Source organism: Pseudoliparis swirei, chromosome 9, assembly GCF_029220125.1.
Source record: "Pseudoliparis swirei isolate HS2019 ecotype Mariana Trench chromosome 9, NWPU_hadal_v1, whole genome shotgun sequence".
Classification (NCBI taxonomy): Eukaryota; Metazoa; Chordata; class Actinopteri; order Perciformes; family Liparidae; genus Pseudoliparis; species Pseudoliparis swirei.
The window spans coordinates 7206117-7222180 of record NC_079396.1 but is presented as its reverse complement, the minus strand read 5'-3'; the positions used below and the strand labels follow the sequence as shown (position 1 = coordinate 7222180).

The 16064-nt window shown below is 42.3% G+C and overlaps 4 protein-coding genes across 4 annotated transcripts in view; 3 read left to right on the top strand and 1 right to left on the bottom strand.

Moving 5' to 3' along the window:
- The first annotated feature begins 492 nt into the window (after window positions 1-492).
- sike1 (suppressor of IKBKE 1) lies at window positions 493-3307 on the top strand. The gene is made up of 5 exons (XM_056423947.1): window positions 493-884; window positions 1335-1440; window positions 1524-1666; window positions 1842-1955; window positions 2277-3307. The coding sequence occupies exons 1-5, from the start codon at window positions 726-728 to the stop codon at window positions 2406-2408; spliced, it is 654 nt and encodes a 217-aa protein (XP_056279922.1). The 5' UTR covers window positions 493-725; the 3' UTR covers window positions 2409-3307.
- Window positions 3308-3407: 100 nt separating this feature from the next.
- On the top strand, window positions 3408-5603 carry micos10 (mitochondrial contact site and cristae organizing system subunit 10). Its single transcript, XM_056423948.1, has 4 exons — window positions 3408-3850; window positions 4751-4798; window positions 5170-5276; window positions 5380-5603. The coding sequence occupies exons 1-4, from the start codon at window positions 3787-3789 to the stop codon at window positions 5386-5388; spliced, it is 228 nt and encodes a 75-aa protein (XP_056279923.1). The 5' UTR covers window positions 3408-3786; the 3' UTR covers window positions 5389-5603.
- tmco4 (transmembrane and coiled-coil domains 4) overlaps window positions 4152-16064 on the bottom strand; it is a 29169-nt gene continuing 17256 nt past the window's right edge. Inside the window, exon 15 of the mRNA XM_056423937.1 lies at window positions 4152-4558. Within this exon, the coding sequence (XP_056279912.1) occupies window positions 4514-4558 (45 nt within the window). The 3' untranslated portion in view covers window positions 4152-4513. The remainder of the gene's footprint in view (window positions 4559-16064) is intronic.
- Window positions 5806-15991, top strand: htr6 (5-hydroxytryptamine (serotonin) receptor 6). The gene is made up of 3 exons (XM_056423945.1): window positions 5806-11764; window positions 13808-13942; window positions 15620-15991. The coding sequence occupies exons 1-3, from the start codon at window positions 10850-10852 to the stop codon at window positions 15959-15961; spliced, it is 1392 nt and encodes a 463-aa protein (XP_056279920.1). The 5' UTR covers window positions 5806-10849; the 3' UTR covers window positions 15962-15991.

Here is a 16064-nt window from a genome sequence, read left to right as displayed (position 1 = left end):
AAATGTATTATTAAATGTGTCAAAATCTTGAAATATATTTGATTTGAGATCCCACATTTACTTGATTTATATAGATATGAATAAACAACACGGTCAAAAAACGACATTCATTATTTCACCATATTCGTATGGTTGCTTTGAGAAAGGAGGATAAACATCCATTGGTTTAGAATCACTTTATGTCCCCTCGTGTAATGATTTGTAACACAAATCATTAAATGTTGTTATAACTAGTAAATAAATATCATGGCTTACTCCATACCAATTGGTGGCGGTAATGCACCAATTAGTTGTTTGCCAACCGCGAATAAACCTCAACGAAGAAGATAAAAAAAGAAGAATCTCACGCTTGGTGGTAATAAACGCCCCTCTAATCTCTCCACTAGGAGGCGGTATAGACCTACATATCGGTGCGCGGTGAGCGATAGTGACAAATGGCGAAGAAGAAACGGAAGTGACGTGCACATTCGGTCTCACACGGAAAAGGTACACTTGACAACAAAACAGAGGCGACTAATTGAGCATTTAAATGTACTGTATTTATTCTGTATCCCTACACCTTTTTCCGAAGACCCGCAATATATAGGTACGTCGTTATAACGACTAACGAAGAGCTACGACCCAGCGTTAGCTAACGCTACTTTGTATTCCAGTTTAGCTAGCTGGTGGTAGTTCAAAGGAGCTTGTTAACGCTAGCGCGCTCACAGGAACTGACAGTTTCCAATATGGCCTGCACTTTGGAAAAAGTGCTGGGCGATGCCCGGACCCTCCTCGAGAGGCTGAAAGAGCACGACATGGCTGCCGAGGGACTGATAGAGCAGTCCGGGGCCCTCAGCCAGAGAGTGCAGGGCATGAGAGAGGTGGGGAATGCCCTTCCAGACAAGGTAAGGGCGAGTCACGTCAACGTTGCCTCAGCACAGGTTACAGGGAGATTTTGCACGAGTGGTGTCTTCGTCGAACCGGCGCATCAATTTAGAATAAATCAAGTAGAGTTGAATTTCACGGATGTTTCTTCTGCCGTTCTCAAACATACTCTAACATCAAAAACAGAAGTGGAGCCTGTGAGCCAATACTCAAGAGTCAGAGCAGAGAGATCAGCTGTTCTAATTGGATCACTTCTGTGCCGTCAACGCCCTTCAAATTCTTCAAACATATTTACGAAAGCAATGTATGACAGCTGAATGTTGTGACTGTCATAGGAACGTTCCCTCTTTAAGTATGCCATTTTACAGTGTGTCATGTGTTTTATAAGTTAATATATTCCCCTTCATTCTAATTCTTAATATTCCCCTGATTTAATATTAAAACTATTCCCATTGTATATCTCCCCTCAGCACACTGAAAACGCGTCAGAGATTCAGGAGCTGACAAAATACAAGCCTCACGTCCTCTTGACACAGGAAAACACTCAAATCAAGGATCTACAGCAGGAGAATAAGGGTAACCCGCCCCCACTATATTCTGTTAATTGTACAGCTGCTGTTTTATGTCTTTGCTAACCATCTTCATGTCTTTCTTGGCAGAACTATGGTTATCGCTAGAAGAACACCAGTATGCGCTGGAGTTGATCATGGGACGATATCGCAAGCAAATGCTACAACTGATGATGGCAAAGAAGGAGCTGGACACAAAACCTGTGCTCAGCCTTCACGAGAACCACGCTAAAGTAAAAGAGATGAAAGTGTATTTATTTGATTGTGTTTTTAAAAAAAAATGTTGTGATAATATTGCTCACTGTGTTGACTTGTAACAATTCTTATGGATTTACTTTAAGATACATTTTGGTCATGCAAAAATGAATTGAGTTTGAGAGAACCTCTTTTTCTCTGACTGTTCTCCAGGAGGTGCAGAGCCAGGTGGAGCGGATATGTGAGATGGGCCAGGTGATGAGACGAGCAGTGCAGGTGGACGACCAGCACTATTGCTCCGTTGCACAGAGGCTCGCTCAACTGGAGGTAAGCACAGCACTCCCGCACAATCTGGAACATGTTTAAATAAAAAAATAATGATATATGATATTATTTACCCATATTTCTTGGAAGCTATTTATAGAATTTGTAAATGAAGACCGTCTCTGTCTCCATGTGGTAGATTTCTTAAGTAAAGTGAAGGGATGCATAGTAATACATACATACAAACCTGGGTTTTATTGAGCAGCATAAATATACCATCATTGAATAATACGTGAATATACACAATACAACATACATGATTGCATTATTTTTAACAAACCTTTTTTTTTTAACTGCTATGTGGTTTTACTGTCTGGTTTTCAGATTGAGAACAAGGAGCTTCGAGACCTCCTGGCCATCAGCAAGAGCTCTGTGAAGACAGCGGGAGAAGAAACCAGCCAGCCGGCACCGGCACCAGCACAAGAAGCGCCCCCACAGCGGGGATCCTACGAGTGATGTGAACAGTTTCAGTTGGAACTGTGGTCGGGGAAACAAGTCGTTCAGGACCAGAAGACGAGATTTAACAATCTCTTGATGATCTACCGCATTCACCACGTTATTATTCTTTTTTCTTTATATATATATATTTTTTACATAAGATGAAATACAGTTGACTCAAAGCATTTTTTGTAGCGAAGACCATTTAAACACACCAGCTGTTAGATGCCTTTATCTGCAGCTGTATCTGGATGATAGCTATTGAATTCATATGTACAATATGTGTATTTTCACTGCAGGTGTGTTTATTCCACATAAATTGTGACTTCCAAAGAGGTCAGGTGTCTCGGCTGTCCCCGCCAAGAATTCAGGGGTAGCTAAGACATGTGCGTAGTGGAGTAAAGAAAGTGAAAAGCAAAAGGGGTTTCATTTTGTATCGTGGCCAAAGACACGTTTTCTCTTCAAGGACACAGTTTCTACCTCTTTGGTGCCCCTTTTGCTGTTAACATGCACTCATAACACTTAAGATACTCATAACAACCCCAAAAACGAATTCACTTGAAGTCTATGGAGAAGCCAACTAGTAGTCTGCACCGTTTGAAGAGATCTCGTGCCCGATAATTGCTTTTTTCAACAAGTTGACTTTGGGCTGTTTCACAGTTTGCCTGCTGAGTGATGGTGGATCATTTGTACACGATTGTCTTGTCATTCAATGAATTTGATACGTTTGTCCGTCTGTTTGTAGAATTTACATGTAAGGTGTCCCAGCCAACAGTCTTTATTTAATGATAACACTTTCAAAACTTGCCAAGTTTTTGTGTAACGGATTTTCGAATGTTTGTGCACTGTAAGTGTCAGAAAAAGTTAATTATCATCTCAGGAAATCAGTGTTAATAAGGTAAACATGTTGTAATGACCTCATGACTATGTACTAATTTGTGTCAAACCGAAATTTCATTCAGAAACTTTTAAATAATTTGCAATAAGAATCTATGAAGTGTTTTCCCCTGCCGTGACGTGACATGCATAGGTTTAGAGTAGACAGTAACTACTGGAGCTGAATAGCTGTATTTCCCCGCATGATGACGAGTTTAAGCCGCTTGGATCTTAATGCATCGCGAGCCTTGCAAGAGTGTCGTGATGCTGCGTTCCAGTAAACCGGTATAAATTAGTTTTAACTTCTTTAGGATGTGTTTACCCCACTAATATGTAATCAGCAACATCCAGTAGATGACGTCGGACTGTCTACCTCTGGTGGCCTAAACCCACTGCACGTTGTCACGTTCCCCTGAGTTTTAAATCTTAAGAATCCTACATTTCCGACAGTACGCGAAGGCAGCACCCAACCGAAGCTGCATTAGACATTTCCAGTTTGTCAGAGAAGCTAACGTTCAGCATGTCTGAAAAGGAGCTGGGGAAAAAGTGGGACCGGTGCTTGGCAGACGGTGCCATTAAACTCGGTAAATATCTCGAAGTGTACCGCGTGTAACGACATTGTAGTGTCTCGGAATACGAACAAAATAAACTGCAGCTCTTGTACTGTACTCCACAGCTGTTCTTTAACGTTACTGGGCCAGAGGCTAACTAACGTTAGCTAGCAATAAAGGACCCGTAAAGGACAACCGAATGACGAGCAAGTTATTTCTGACTTATTTTATTTTTGATTAATACAATACAACTATGTAGTTGCCCTCAAGCTACTCGTAACCTAATTAGATAATTGCGTTTTTCTCAGAGCTCCTTTTTCGGAGAAAATGATAATTTATCCTTAATACTTTATTGCTTATCGATAAATTACAAATTATGCCAAGACATACAATAACACGGTTAACAGTGCACACTCCTGAATTGGCATCCTTGTTGGTCCTCGCATAGGATCAGAAAAAAACTGAAAGGAACCTTCAGGGGGGGAAAAAAGGGAAGACACCTTCGGGAGAGCAACAGGAGGATCGACAGAGGCAATAGAGTTACTACATATTCAATGAATATGACAGAAACTATTCATATAATGAGTAGTAGGTATGGACCACAATCCAGATAACCACGATCCATGTAAGCAGAAGGAGAAAGAGAGAAGGAGCATCAGCAGGGCCATGGCAGGAGGCAGGAGCGGCTCCAGACAGTCACAATCCATGGAAAGATGAGAGGCGAGAAAGCACATTATTGCCCTGTGTATCAGAAAGTAGTTTAGCATATATATATATATATATATATATATATAATGGAAGACAGTATAAGACAGCATAATCACCCAGTGGATCAGTTTTAGCAGCATACCTCATATACAGTTAATACAAGTTGCATTGTCATCCATCTCATGACGTAAAGGTAAAGGTTTTTCAATTTTCTCTTGTTTTCAGGCACTGGGCTGGGGTTGGGAATCGTTTTGTCTGTTCTGTTCTTCAAACGTAAGTAGTTTCAATGGATCATTGCTGGAGCCCATCTCAGGCCTTTTAATTTAGCTCAGAGGATCTCTGATATTGTTAAAGCAACAGCCTCATCTAAACAAGCACATTATTCAATGGGAGTTTATCTTTGAGAGTATGCGGTGCTTTTATTGTTCGACGAGCATCAACAACATTCATCCTAAGAACCATCACACACTAAAAAGAAGCATGTGAATATTAAAGTTAAGTACAGAGAAGAGTACAATTCCACAACATGAGTGTGAAAATTATTGAACACGTCATCTCTGATGTGTTTTAATAAAGCTGTGATGTGCTTGAGAAGATATTCAAAAAAAGATATATTTTAAAAGTATCTGATTCATTATTTGTAGGGCACACTTGGCCGATTTCCTTCGGCTCTGCAGCGGGACTTGGCATGGCGTACGGCAACTGTCAGAGCGACCTGAGGTCCTCGTATCTGCTGCACAGAAGCGAAAAGGTTTGTGCGTGCAATAAAATAAAAACACTTAACTCCAACACGCAAATCTCTATTAATAGAATTAAAAACACTTGTCTTTGTTTTGTGTGTTTTTCTTCCACAGGAGCAGTAGCTGCAAGCCATTGAGGGACTGTCGTATTTTTTATTATTATTTTTATTTCTTTAAACCATTTTGTTTTGCCCGTGGGAGAGTCGCCATTTGCACTGTTCTACAGCGAAGAGATCCCTGTTGAACCTTCCATCCTAGAATGACTGTAAGATTGTATGTGCCCGTTTGGGACAGTCTGTGTATATTTAATAAAATAATCTCAACATCAACAACAAAATGAAGTCCCTAAACATGCTTTGTAATTGATGAAAACCACTTAAAATCATATTTTTCAAGTAGTGCAAAAATGAATAGGGAAAGAAGTCCCATGAAGCATGATAACAGCAAGATTTTACTCTTTCAAAAGGCGCGTCTTCAGTTTATTTCTGAATGTGAGAGGAATGGATTTTCTAAAATGGTGTCAAAGCAAGCAAACGCCATCCCAGAAGGTGGTGGGCTTGGTGTGGCTGAGCTGGGGTCAGAGGGTTGGCAGCAGCTGATCTGATGTGGCGGATGACGGGCAGAGTGATGGAGGAGATTAGTCAGTCCTGAGGGGACAAAAAAAATGTGCGCTTTGCACATCACGCTTAGTATTTGACAAGGCTGTTAAAATGCTGGAGTGTGCATGTTTCTTTTGTATGCAAGCGCTCCTGTTGGGAAGTTTAATCATTATCTGGATTGAGTATAATAAATGCAGGAACAATGTAAAGTGACTTGTTAGAGCAGGGAATGTGAATTTGTTTATACATTGACAGGCACATAACACAACAAACTTGCATTTCAACTGACACTTCCATTGTTTTCCATCTTTTTCTTGACATATACAAACAGACAACAAACCCACCCACCAACCCCTCCCATTGGTACACCCACCTAGAGTACAGGAAAATAAATACATACAAATAAATAAAAAGAGGTCACCTCATTTCGCCGAGCCATATATCCACATATATACACGCACCGAAACATACCTATCTCTGGCACATCTACACGTAGACACACCTGCATCACTCTACACAGCAAACAGTTATCACATCACACAAGCATATCCACAAATTGAATGACAACATGTTTGGCCAGTAGAGAGAAACCAGAGCGCCCAAATTATTGGCCATCCAACAGTCAGATTAATACTTGAATAAAAAATAAAAAACAATCAATTATGTCTATTTTGCGCCTCATCATTTAGGGACTAGGCAAATAAATACTGCAAAGGGGTATCAGGCATAGTTTTGAGTTTCCCCAAGTATGTCAGAACTGGATCCCAGGAGGAGAATTTTTTTTCCTTAACCCCCTCAAGAAGTATTTTATTTTCTCTAAATGACTGAATTGCATCAGGTCACCAAAGCACATTGATGTCTTTGGTGGGTTTGTTGATTTCCAATGCAACAATATTCTTCTACGAGCAAGAAGTGTCATAAACGCCATAATGTTTTTATGGCTTTTTGTTATTGTACAGTGTTGTCTATCTGTGACACCAAATATAGCTGAAGTTGTATTTGGTTGGAGATCAATATAAGGAGCCGCAGAGAGTGTTTTAAATATGGACCAGTAAGATGTCAGAGCAGGGCATGACTAGAACATGTGAGTCAAGTTGGCTGGAGCGTAACGGCCTCTGCTGCTACTATCTTGCTTTTGAAAAAACAAGCTTGATGCAGAACTTTGAATTGTATTATGCCGAGTTTGGCACAAGAAGAGCTGTCATTCACTCTTTGTAGAGCACAGTTCCACAGATATTCTTCTATGTCACCGCTCGCTCACCTTCCCAGTCCACCTTTATCTTTGCCAAAGTCACATTTTTAAGAGATGTTATTCAATAAAATTCAGTTTATTTTGTACAGCCCTATATCATTTGCCTCAGAGGGCTTTACAATCTGTACACATACGATATCCCTGTCCCAGGACCTCACATCGGATCAGGAAACACTCACAAGAAATAGAGTCATGTATTCCTGAAATTAGCCGTTTTGAGTCGGATGGAAATTCTAGCATATCATCTAAGCCTGACACTGAAGTGATGTTTGGAAAGTTGGGGTCGTGACACTTCAGGAAGTGGCAGACTTGGAACTATCTAAATGAATTGGACCGAGGAAGATTAAATATGTGTGCTAAATCCTCAAAGCTGGCAAATACCCCGTTTATGTACATATCCTTAAATCTCACGATGCCTTTTCTTTGCCAGAGAGAGAATGCAGCATCCAATCTAGCTGGGTGGAAGAGGTGGTTATTGCATATAGGGCTTATGTTAAGAAAATATTTAAAACCAAAGTTCCGTCTAAATTGAAACCATATCTTTTGGCTGTTGATGACGATTGGGTTGCTTGTGAAATGTGAAATAGAAACTGGAAGACTGGAAGTGACCAGAGCTGTAAGAGATGCTGAACTGCAGGATCTAGCTTCATAGTGACACCAGTCCGTATCTGGAGCATGAAGTCAATAGGTAATTTCTTAAACATTTGTTGCTCAATAGTAGTAGCAAAGGTTAGGAAGAGCAAGCCCTCCCTGTTTAGGCCTCTGTAGGATCTCTATACGCATTCTAGGGTTCTTGCCATTCCATGTAAATGAGATGAAAGCTTTGTCAATACATGTATAAAAAGGATTTAGGAAGGTAGAGCATTGAAACAGGTAAAGGAATTTGGGGAGCACATTTATCTTGATAGAATTCACTTTACCTGCCAAGGAGAAGTAAATTGTTTTCCATTTTTTAAGATCTAATTTAACTTTCTCAAGTAGAGAGGAAAAGTTTTCTTTGTAAAGTTTCTGCATATCTCTTGTGATGTTAATGCCCAAGTATTTAAAGCCATTTCTCGACATTTTGAATGGCAATACATTATCCTGAATTTTAAGCGCTAAGTTATTAACAGGGTAGGATTCACTTTTACTCAAATTCAGTGTATACCCAGAAAATCTATGGCGAAAGCAAATAGCAGCGGGCTGATGGGACAACCCAGATGGGATGCTCTTGACAATGGGAAGTACTGTGATTTCTTACCATTTGTAACTAAAGAGGCCTTGGGTGAATTGTATAGTAGTTTGATCCATGAAATATAATAGGGCCATAACCAAATTTCTCGAAACATGTAAATCGGTAATCCCATATAACCCTGTCAAAAGCTTTCTCTGCGTCCAGTGAGATGACCATTTTTGGCACCCTACTGGACACAGGGGAGTGTATAATTGTTAAAAATGTTTAATGTTTCACTGAACAATGAGTCACAGTGGAAGCAGTTAAGACTTGTTGACACTGACAAAAAAATAAAGACGAATTAAGACAGCTTCATTAAGAAAAAGGAAGATATTTCATGAATTAAGTGCAACACATAAATGTGAAAGAATTGATTGCACGAATGGATGAAGAACCAAAAAGCTGCTGGTGCAGCCGGTTGTCGCACGAGTTGCAAGAAACAATTGCATGGCACGTAGAATAGAAATGTTTAAAGGTGCCATGTTTACAATTTCAGAATTTTCATTTAAAACATTAAACAAATATATTATAATAAGATTACAGCATCCTCTCTAAATCTGGACCTCTTTCACCGGTACTGGTCACTTTGTCCGTTGATGAACTCAGTTCGCTTCTTGTACTTTGACTAAAGTTAGCCATCCACAATTCAATTGGAGATAAAAAACGAAATAAAAAATTACAACATTAGTGAGAAGTGATCCTTCCGAAGGTGTGAAAGGCACAGACAGGAAGCTGCATTGACATCACAGCTGTCGTGATTTATGTGTGCGCTTCCTAATAATATAGGCCAGATGACAAGTATGAATGGAAGTCACTGAGTCTGCAGGCATTGAACGGTCTCATAGTGTGTTTTTATTTCTCTATTCTGTGGATGCAATTTTCAGCTGAAGGTGAAACACCAGAGATATGACGGGTTTTAGTGGGACTTGTGCCCCATTACTTTCAATAAATAAAAATTAGACCGCAGTCACAATGGCCTTTCCTTCTTTTATAGGTTCACCGGTTGCAGTGCATGGGAATGACACCGGGAAGAACGGGAAGTAAACATGGACCCAAGATGTTGCCTAGCAACGCAATTCTTTTAAATGGCGCTTAAACGGAGCGTCACAGACATGAAGTTGAACACAGTAGAGACAGTATGAGAAAAATAAAATTAATAATAATAATGAAAGCATTTATAGATGTGCCAATGGAAACAGAAAATACTCACATGAAACTGGAAATTAACTAAGCATGTCTTATATGACTACTTCACTGGGAGAGCAGCGTGCGCCAGCTTCAGTTAGCAGTTAGCTGTAGCGTTAGTAACTCACATCTGTTACGCTAGCATCGACGACTGTAAATATATGTTTTTGTCGTACAGGTGACATGCGGATCAATATTTTGTTCATGCATGATGAGCATGTGATCAAGATCATACATCGCGCTTGTATCCAGTGAACAAGTCCGAGGGTGAGACTTCTTTTTATTGATAAAGGATTTTCCTACTCTGAAAAAACAACAACAAAAAAACATGATCGATGGCCCCTTTAATAGATCTGACACTCACAGTGTACAAAACACATTGCAGAAAACACAATCGCACCTAATTGTACTAATAATGCCATCATAGTACCTCAGTGAAAGCACCGTGACCAAACATGGAAAGAGGACCACCCACACCAATTCCCATGCTGACGAAATTAGCATATCTTGGCCGTGATTTGTGGCATGGTTATGCATTAACAGCTCAATGCTTTGACACGCTCCTTCTCAGAAGCTGTGCGCTCTGGCTGGGAGGCGCGCTGGAGTGGCCGACACAGGGATTAACGGGAGCGGAGGGGGTGGGGGGAGGCATGTAAAGGCAGCGCTGCGAGGATCATGATACCTGGAGAGCACTTGTGAGCGGAGCCCCCGTTTGCAAATGACTGCTTCACACTTTTGTGTCTTTTTGCTTTTACCCTGGAACGAAAAAGACCTGGCTCCGCGAAGGACTTGCGGAAGCCGTGCAATTCCATTTCTGAGAGGAGAGGTGTGATTCTGAGGATTGGTCCTTGCTCTCTCTGTCTTCAGTAGTTCCTTCATGCCTTGGTCGGGCTTCTCTCTCCGTGTGCCCTCCTCCACCGACTGTCATCGCTGTGACATGCTGCTTTTCGGAAAGCCTCTGCCGGCCGCCGAGCGTCTCATTCTGGCGCCGAGCTGTGGGTGAGGCAGTGGCACATGCTGGCCGGCGTGGAAAGATGAGTGAAACTGTGTTGGGGATTTTGATCACTGTGTCGGCGGCAGTGGAAGTGAGCCCATGGTGCCAGAAAGCATTCCTGCCAGAAGAAAGATGGAGATATTTACCCATGGAGAAGAGTCTTGTTTCGCCTTGACAGGAACATGATTGGGTGGCTTCGCTACGCCACAGTGGTTTCTTTTTACTCAACAATGTCCCTAAAGTGAGAGCTTTGGCTGCAATAGGACAACTCAGGCTCAGGTGTGTGTGTGACATCTAGTAGCGCCTGCAGAGGAAACCTCGGGAGCTGACCAACCGGCGTCATGGCCGACTCTCACTCGACCGGCTCTGTGGGAAGCTACAACATCAGCTCTCCCACAGCCAGTGCTTGGAACATCACCGGCAGCGGCCCGTGGTTGCTGGCCTTCATGCTGACCGCCATCATCCTCATGACGGTCTGCGGCAACATGCTGCTCATCGCCGTGGTGTTCGCCCATCGCTCGTTGCGTTGCACCTCAAACTGCTTTCTGGTGTCCCTCTTCCTGTCTGACCTGATGGTGGCAGTGGTGGTCATGCCGCCGGCCATGCTCAACGTCCTGTGTGGGGCCTGGGTGCTGTGGCCGGCCTTTTGCCCCATTTGGCTCTGCTTCGACGTCATGTGTTGCAGCGCGTCCATCCTCAACCTGTGCGCGATCAGCCTGGACCGCTACGTCTTCATTATCTCGCCTCTGCGCTACAAGCAGAGGATGACCCCGCCCCGGGCATTGCTCTTGGTGGGAGCGGCGTGGGGGTTGGCTGCGTTGGCCTCCTTCCTGCCTATCGAGATGAAGTGGCACAGCCTGGGCCACGGGAGCGGACACGCGTCGGCCCCGGGGGTCTTCGGTGGCAACGTCAGCTCTTACTCCGACACGCTGTACCCAGATTCCTACTTTCAGCTGTCGCCGTCAGGGGGTCTCTCCTTCCAGTGTCGCCTGCGGGTCACCCTGCCCTTTGCCCTGGTGGCGTCCGTGCTCACGTTCTTTCTGCCCTCCAGTGCCATTTGCTTCACTTACTGCCGGATCCTTCTGGTGGCGCGGAGGCAGGCGAAGAGGGTCGCGGCACTGAGTCACCCTCCACACCCGCACCCCTCTCTCGGTGAGCCTTCCAGGCCTCCTTCGCCAGGGGTCGCGACGGGGCAAGCCCACCACGACGGAGACGACTGCAGTCACCAGGAACCTCCCGCATCGCAGAATGTACCGGTGAGCAAAAGAGACCAAGCAGTAAAGTAAAAACAGAGAGGAGAGATGTGTACTTAAAGGTTGAGTTCTGATCAAGACTAATGAGTAACAGAGCAATTTCTTAGCGAAAGCCCAACATAAGTCAGCAGTGGTGCTAAAATAGGAGACTGGCCTTTACGTGGAGCAAACAGAATGAGAGTAGGAGTTAAAAAGGTTGATTCTGTGAGTGGAGCAGGTGGCACAAAGATAACCAAATTGTAGTTGTGCATCTATTTTGAGTTTTCAACTGTGTCCTTTCTTTGACAATTTGAAGGTTTTTACGCAACGCTGTTCATGTCTCCGTCTTGTGTCGTTACCTTGAAATTCCAATTATGCTGTTGAAATCCACTCCAACGTTCAATTTCATCGAAGTGCAGCTATTATAAATCTTGAGATGGTCGTTTTACAATTTTTAATTCTTACAAAGTAAGAAACATCTTCTTTTTTTTACACCTATACATTCTAGACTGTCCTGATTATAAAAATACCTTCAATTATAAAAGTACCTTGGAGTGGACCTATTTTGGAAGTATATCTGAAAGTACGCAAACTACTTCATGTTCAACAAAGTTATGGTTTATAGCCTATCCACTGAGGCTATTATCATCATTATCAGGCATGAAAAAGAATCAGAAGAGATACAATCCACAGCACTGCAGCCAGTATTTGACGGGCAGCTGAGAAACTTTTTGGCTCTTCATTTATGAACGAAGAGGAGAGAGATGCGATGAAAGGGAAGAGGTGAAAAACCTGCTCCAAAATCTTGGAGATGAAAGTACAGACAGTGTGTCCGATGTGTGCTGCCCCCATCTGTTAGGATCACAGTGTCAAAGTCTGTCACATTTTCTGTCAGTAAAACCCACACACAAACACACACACATATACACACACAAACATATGCACGCACGCACACACACCTACACAAACACACACACACTTAACCCTCCTGTTACCTTTACATTTACTAACATATTTTACCCTCGGGGTCAATTTGACCCCAGCAATTAAAACCTCCAGAAAATTATTAGAATTAATATTGTTTCCCAAGTTTAAGTGTGAGGTACTTTATGTTTGTTTGTTGACGACCTAAATAGCCCTTTAAATATATAAAAAAGTTGATATTTCTTATATGTTTGACACAGTGAAAAACAGCCTGGGGTCAAATTGACCCCAAGGAACACCGACATTAAACATTGAATGGGGTCAAATTGACCCGAAAGGTAACAGGAGGGTTAAACGCACGCACACACACACACGATCAGCCAGTTCTAAATGTATTCTAAAATGTCCTGGTGAATTTTAAAAAGCATTAATATTTAGTTTTCAGATGTGTTTCTCTCTTTCCATTTATGTAGTTTTAACATCATCTCATTTTTTTGTTCATCAAAAATATTTTTTATAACCTTGTTCTATTCGGTTTTAATTGAACAATGTGGGTTTCAGCTGTGTTTGGCTGCAAGTTTGTTTCGACTGGCCCCCTGAAGTTTAAAATTAGCCATGGAGCCACAGGTGATTAGTTTAGCTTAGCATAAAGGCTGCAGGCCGGTGGAAATAGCTAGCTTGGCACCGGCATTAACAAAATTGTTCTCGTCCATTACTCCCCAGGAAAAAAACAAACATGTTTTTTAGACTTAATGTTTGAATCAACGAGATGCAACATCAGTTTTTGCCTTCGAGGAAGCTGGTTTGCCCGGGGCCAGCTGTTCCTCCGGTCTTTGGGCTAAGCTAAGCTCACTGACTGCTAACTTGTTGATTTAGCTTTATATTTTAGCCTCTGAAATGGGAGTGTTATCACAGCTAAGTCACAGCAACAAGAACAACTAAACAAGCATATTTACCACAATTACTGACAATTTCTCTACTTTAATTTATTAACAACAAAAATGGGGAAAGCTTCAAGCTAACTTAATCAACTAAATGAAGGTCATTAGTCAAAGTGACTATAACATGGGTACAGGGAAGCCCTAATGTAAGGATTCTACCATTCTACTATTAACCGTTTCCTTTTTTCTCCACTGTCCACAGCCGTCAGTGAACAGTGAGCGGCGTCTTGCTCACAGGCAGGGTCGGAGGGCCCTAAAGGCCAGCCTGACCCTCGGAGTCCTCTTGGGACTCTTCTTCAGCGCTTGGCTGCCCTTTTTCATCACAAACATGGCCCAGGTCAGTATGGCGGGACCAGACACTGACTACCACAGGCATGACACAGAAATGTTGCCAAATGAAAACGATAAACACACGAGCAGCGCAAGATATTAGCGGCCAATATGATGCATCGAACAAATCTTGGATGCGTCGATCTTTCCATATGGCCTTCCCTTATAGGCGAGTGTTTCTCCACTTTAAGGATTCCCAACATTTTCAATCAACATTTAAAATATGTGGTTGCTTTTTCCCCCCTGCTATAGCTCTTAGCCCTATTCCATAAATCTGAGTCCCCCTGTGACTTCTGTGGGGGGGGTTTCAGTTTTCTTGCAAACATATATTTGTGGCGGGCCCCAAAACAGTGTGAAATAAATGCAAAAGAAAGAAATGGAAAAAAAGAAAAGAAACACTTGGATACCGGTCTATTTTTGTATCGGCCAGCCTTGGCGTCACAGCCTTGCCAAGTTATCCAACGAGTAAATAGATTGGCATTTCAGCTTTGTGCGGCTGACTCACAACGCACCACACCACCATTTATAGTCACCATTATTTCTTTCTTTTTTGTTGATTTTTTATTTGATTGGACTTGAGCGCCCATTAGTCAGCGGACAAACGTTGTTGGCAATGGAAAAAAAACCTTGGCGAGACTAAATGAATGTCAAAAAACAGCTTAATCTAAATTGGTAATGACGCGTCCTGTTTTTGTTTTTTCCAAGCTTTCAATGATCCAGTCATTTTGATTTCCCATCTGTGCCCTCTTGCTTCTCCCCTGCATAACATAGAGCACAGAGACTTGACTGTGTCTGTGCTCTCCTTCCTTTTCACACTCAATGTGGTGTGTGAAATGCAACCCCCCACCCCTCCGTTTCTGTCTTATTCCCTCCGCCTCCCTTTCTCATCTAGATAGTATTGGAAGCTCTTCTCCAACAGCTGTCTCCCCCTTTACTCTTCTCCTCTAAACCTATAGTGGTTATTATATTCAAGATCGTGGGTTTTAAAAATGTGTTTTTACATTCAGCTCGGTGAAAACTGGATGTTGGATGTGTGGAGAAAAGAGCCAGTGGCCAGAGAGAAGACCTGGTTTCTTCTTTTTTCTGATGATTTCAGGCTCGGCAATTCTGAATTCACAGGGTCCCCAATATGCATGGGGAAAGTAAATACATTTTGAAGAAATGGGAAATAAATTAAGATTACATTAGATGTTATAGAATATATTTTGTATTTTGGTTTTTATCTCCATATTTTCAAAGTTATTTATTTATGTTTTTTTATTTCAGAGATACATATACCGTAAATTAACTTTCTTTTGAAATAAAATTTCCTAGGGGGCAGAGAGTAAATCACTATTAGCTCAAAATAAATAAATATATATATACATATACTGTATATGTGCACTAAACGTTTAATTAATAATTAGCTAAGAATACATGATTTTTGGATAGAAGAACATACATACTATATATGTTATATACTGTGGCAGGCCACAGTTTTATATACTATAAAATCAATGTCAATGGATAATACATAAATACATTTACTTTATCTATTTCCATCTCTCTATACATTCTAAAACGTGCGACTCTTTAAGGTCCAACACGTGTCATGAATGCATTTCAACTCATTTGAATAATTTTCCCTTTTTGAACCATAAATTCCTCTGACTCCTTGGCATTGCTCTCCGTTGGTCTCTACCAGGCGGTGTGCGAGTGTGTCCCCCTCGCACTCTTCGACGCCATCACCTGGCTGGGCTACTGCAACAGCACAATGAACCCCATCATCTACCCGCTGTTCATGAGGGACTTTAAGCGGGCGCTCGGGAGGCTCTTGCCCTGCTGCTCCTCTCCATCGCCCCGGAGACCGTCGCCGGCCCTTTCACTCTCCCTCCGCAACTCCGGGGAGCTGAAAGCCGCCAGCAGCACCCCCTCCCCGTTGGCCTCCGACCCTGCACACCCCCCAGCCACCGCCACGGACGCGGTCAACCTGCTGGATGCCGAGCAGCCTCTGCTTCTGCCCAATCAGGTCGACACCCTGGATTGAATATATCAACATTATGGAAACGAGTCGTATGTTCTTGTCCGGGGTTGTTTTGTGTAGGGGAAGTGATTGAAGAAGAAATGTCTGTAGGGAAACAAATTCAGGA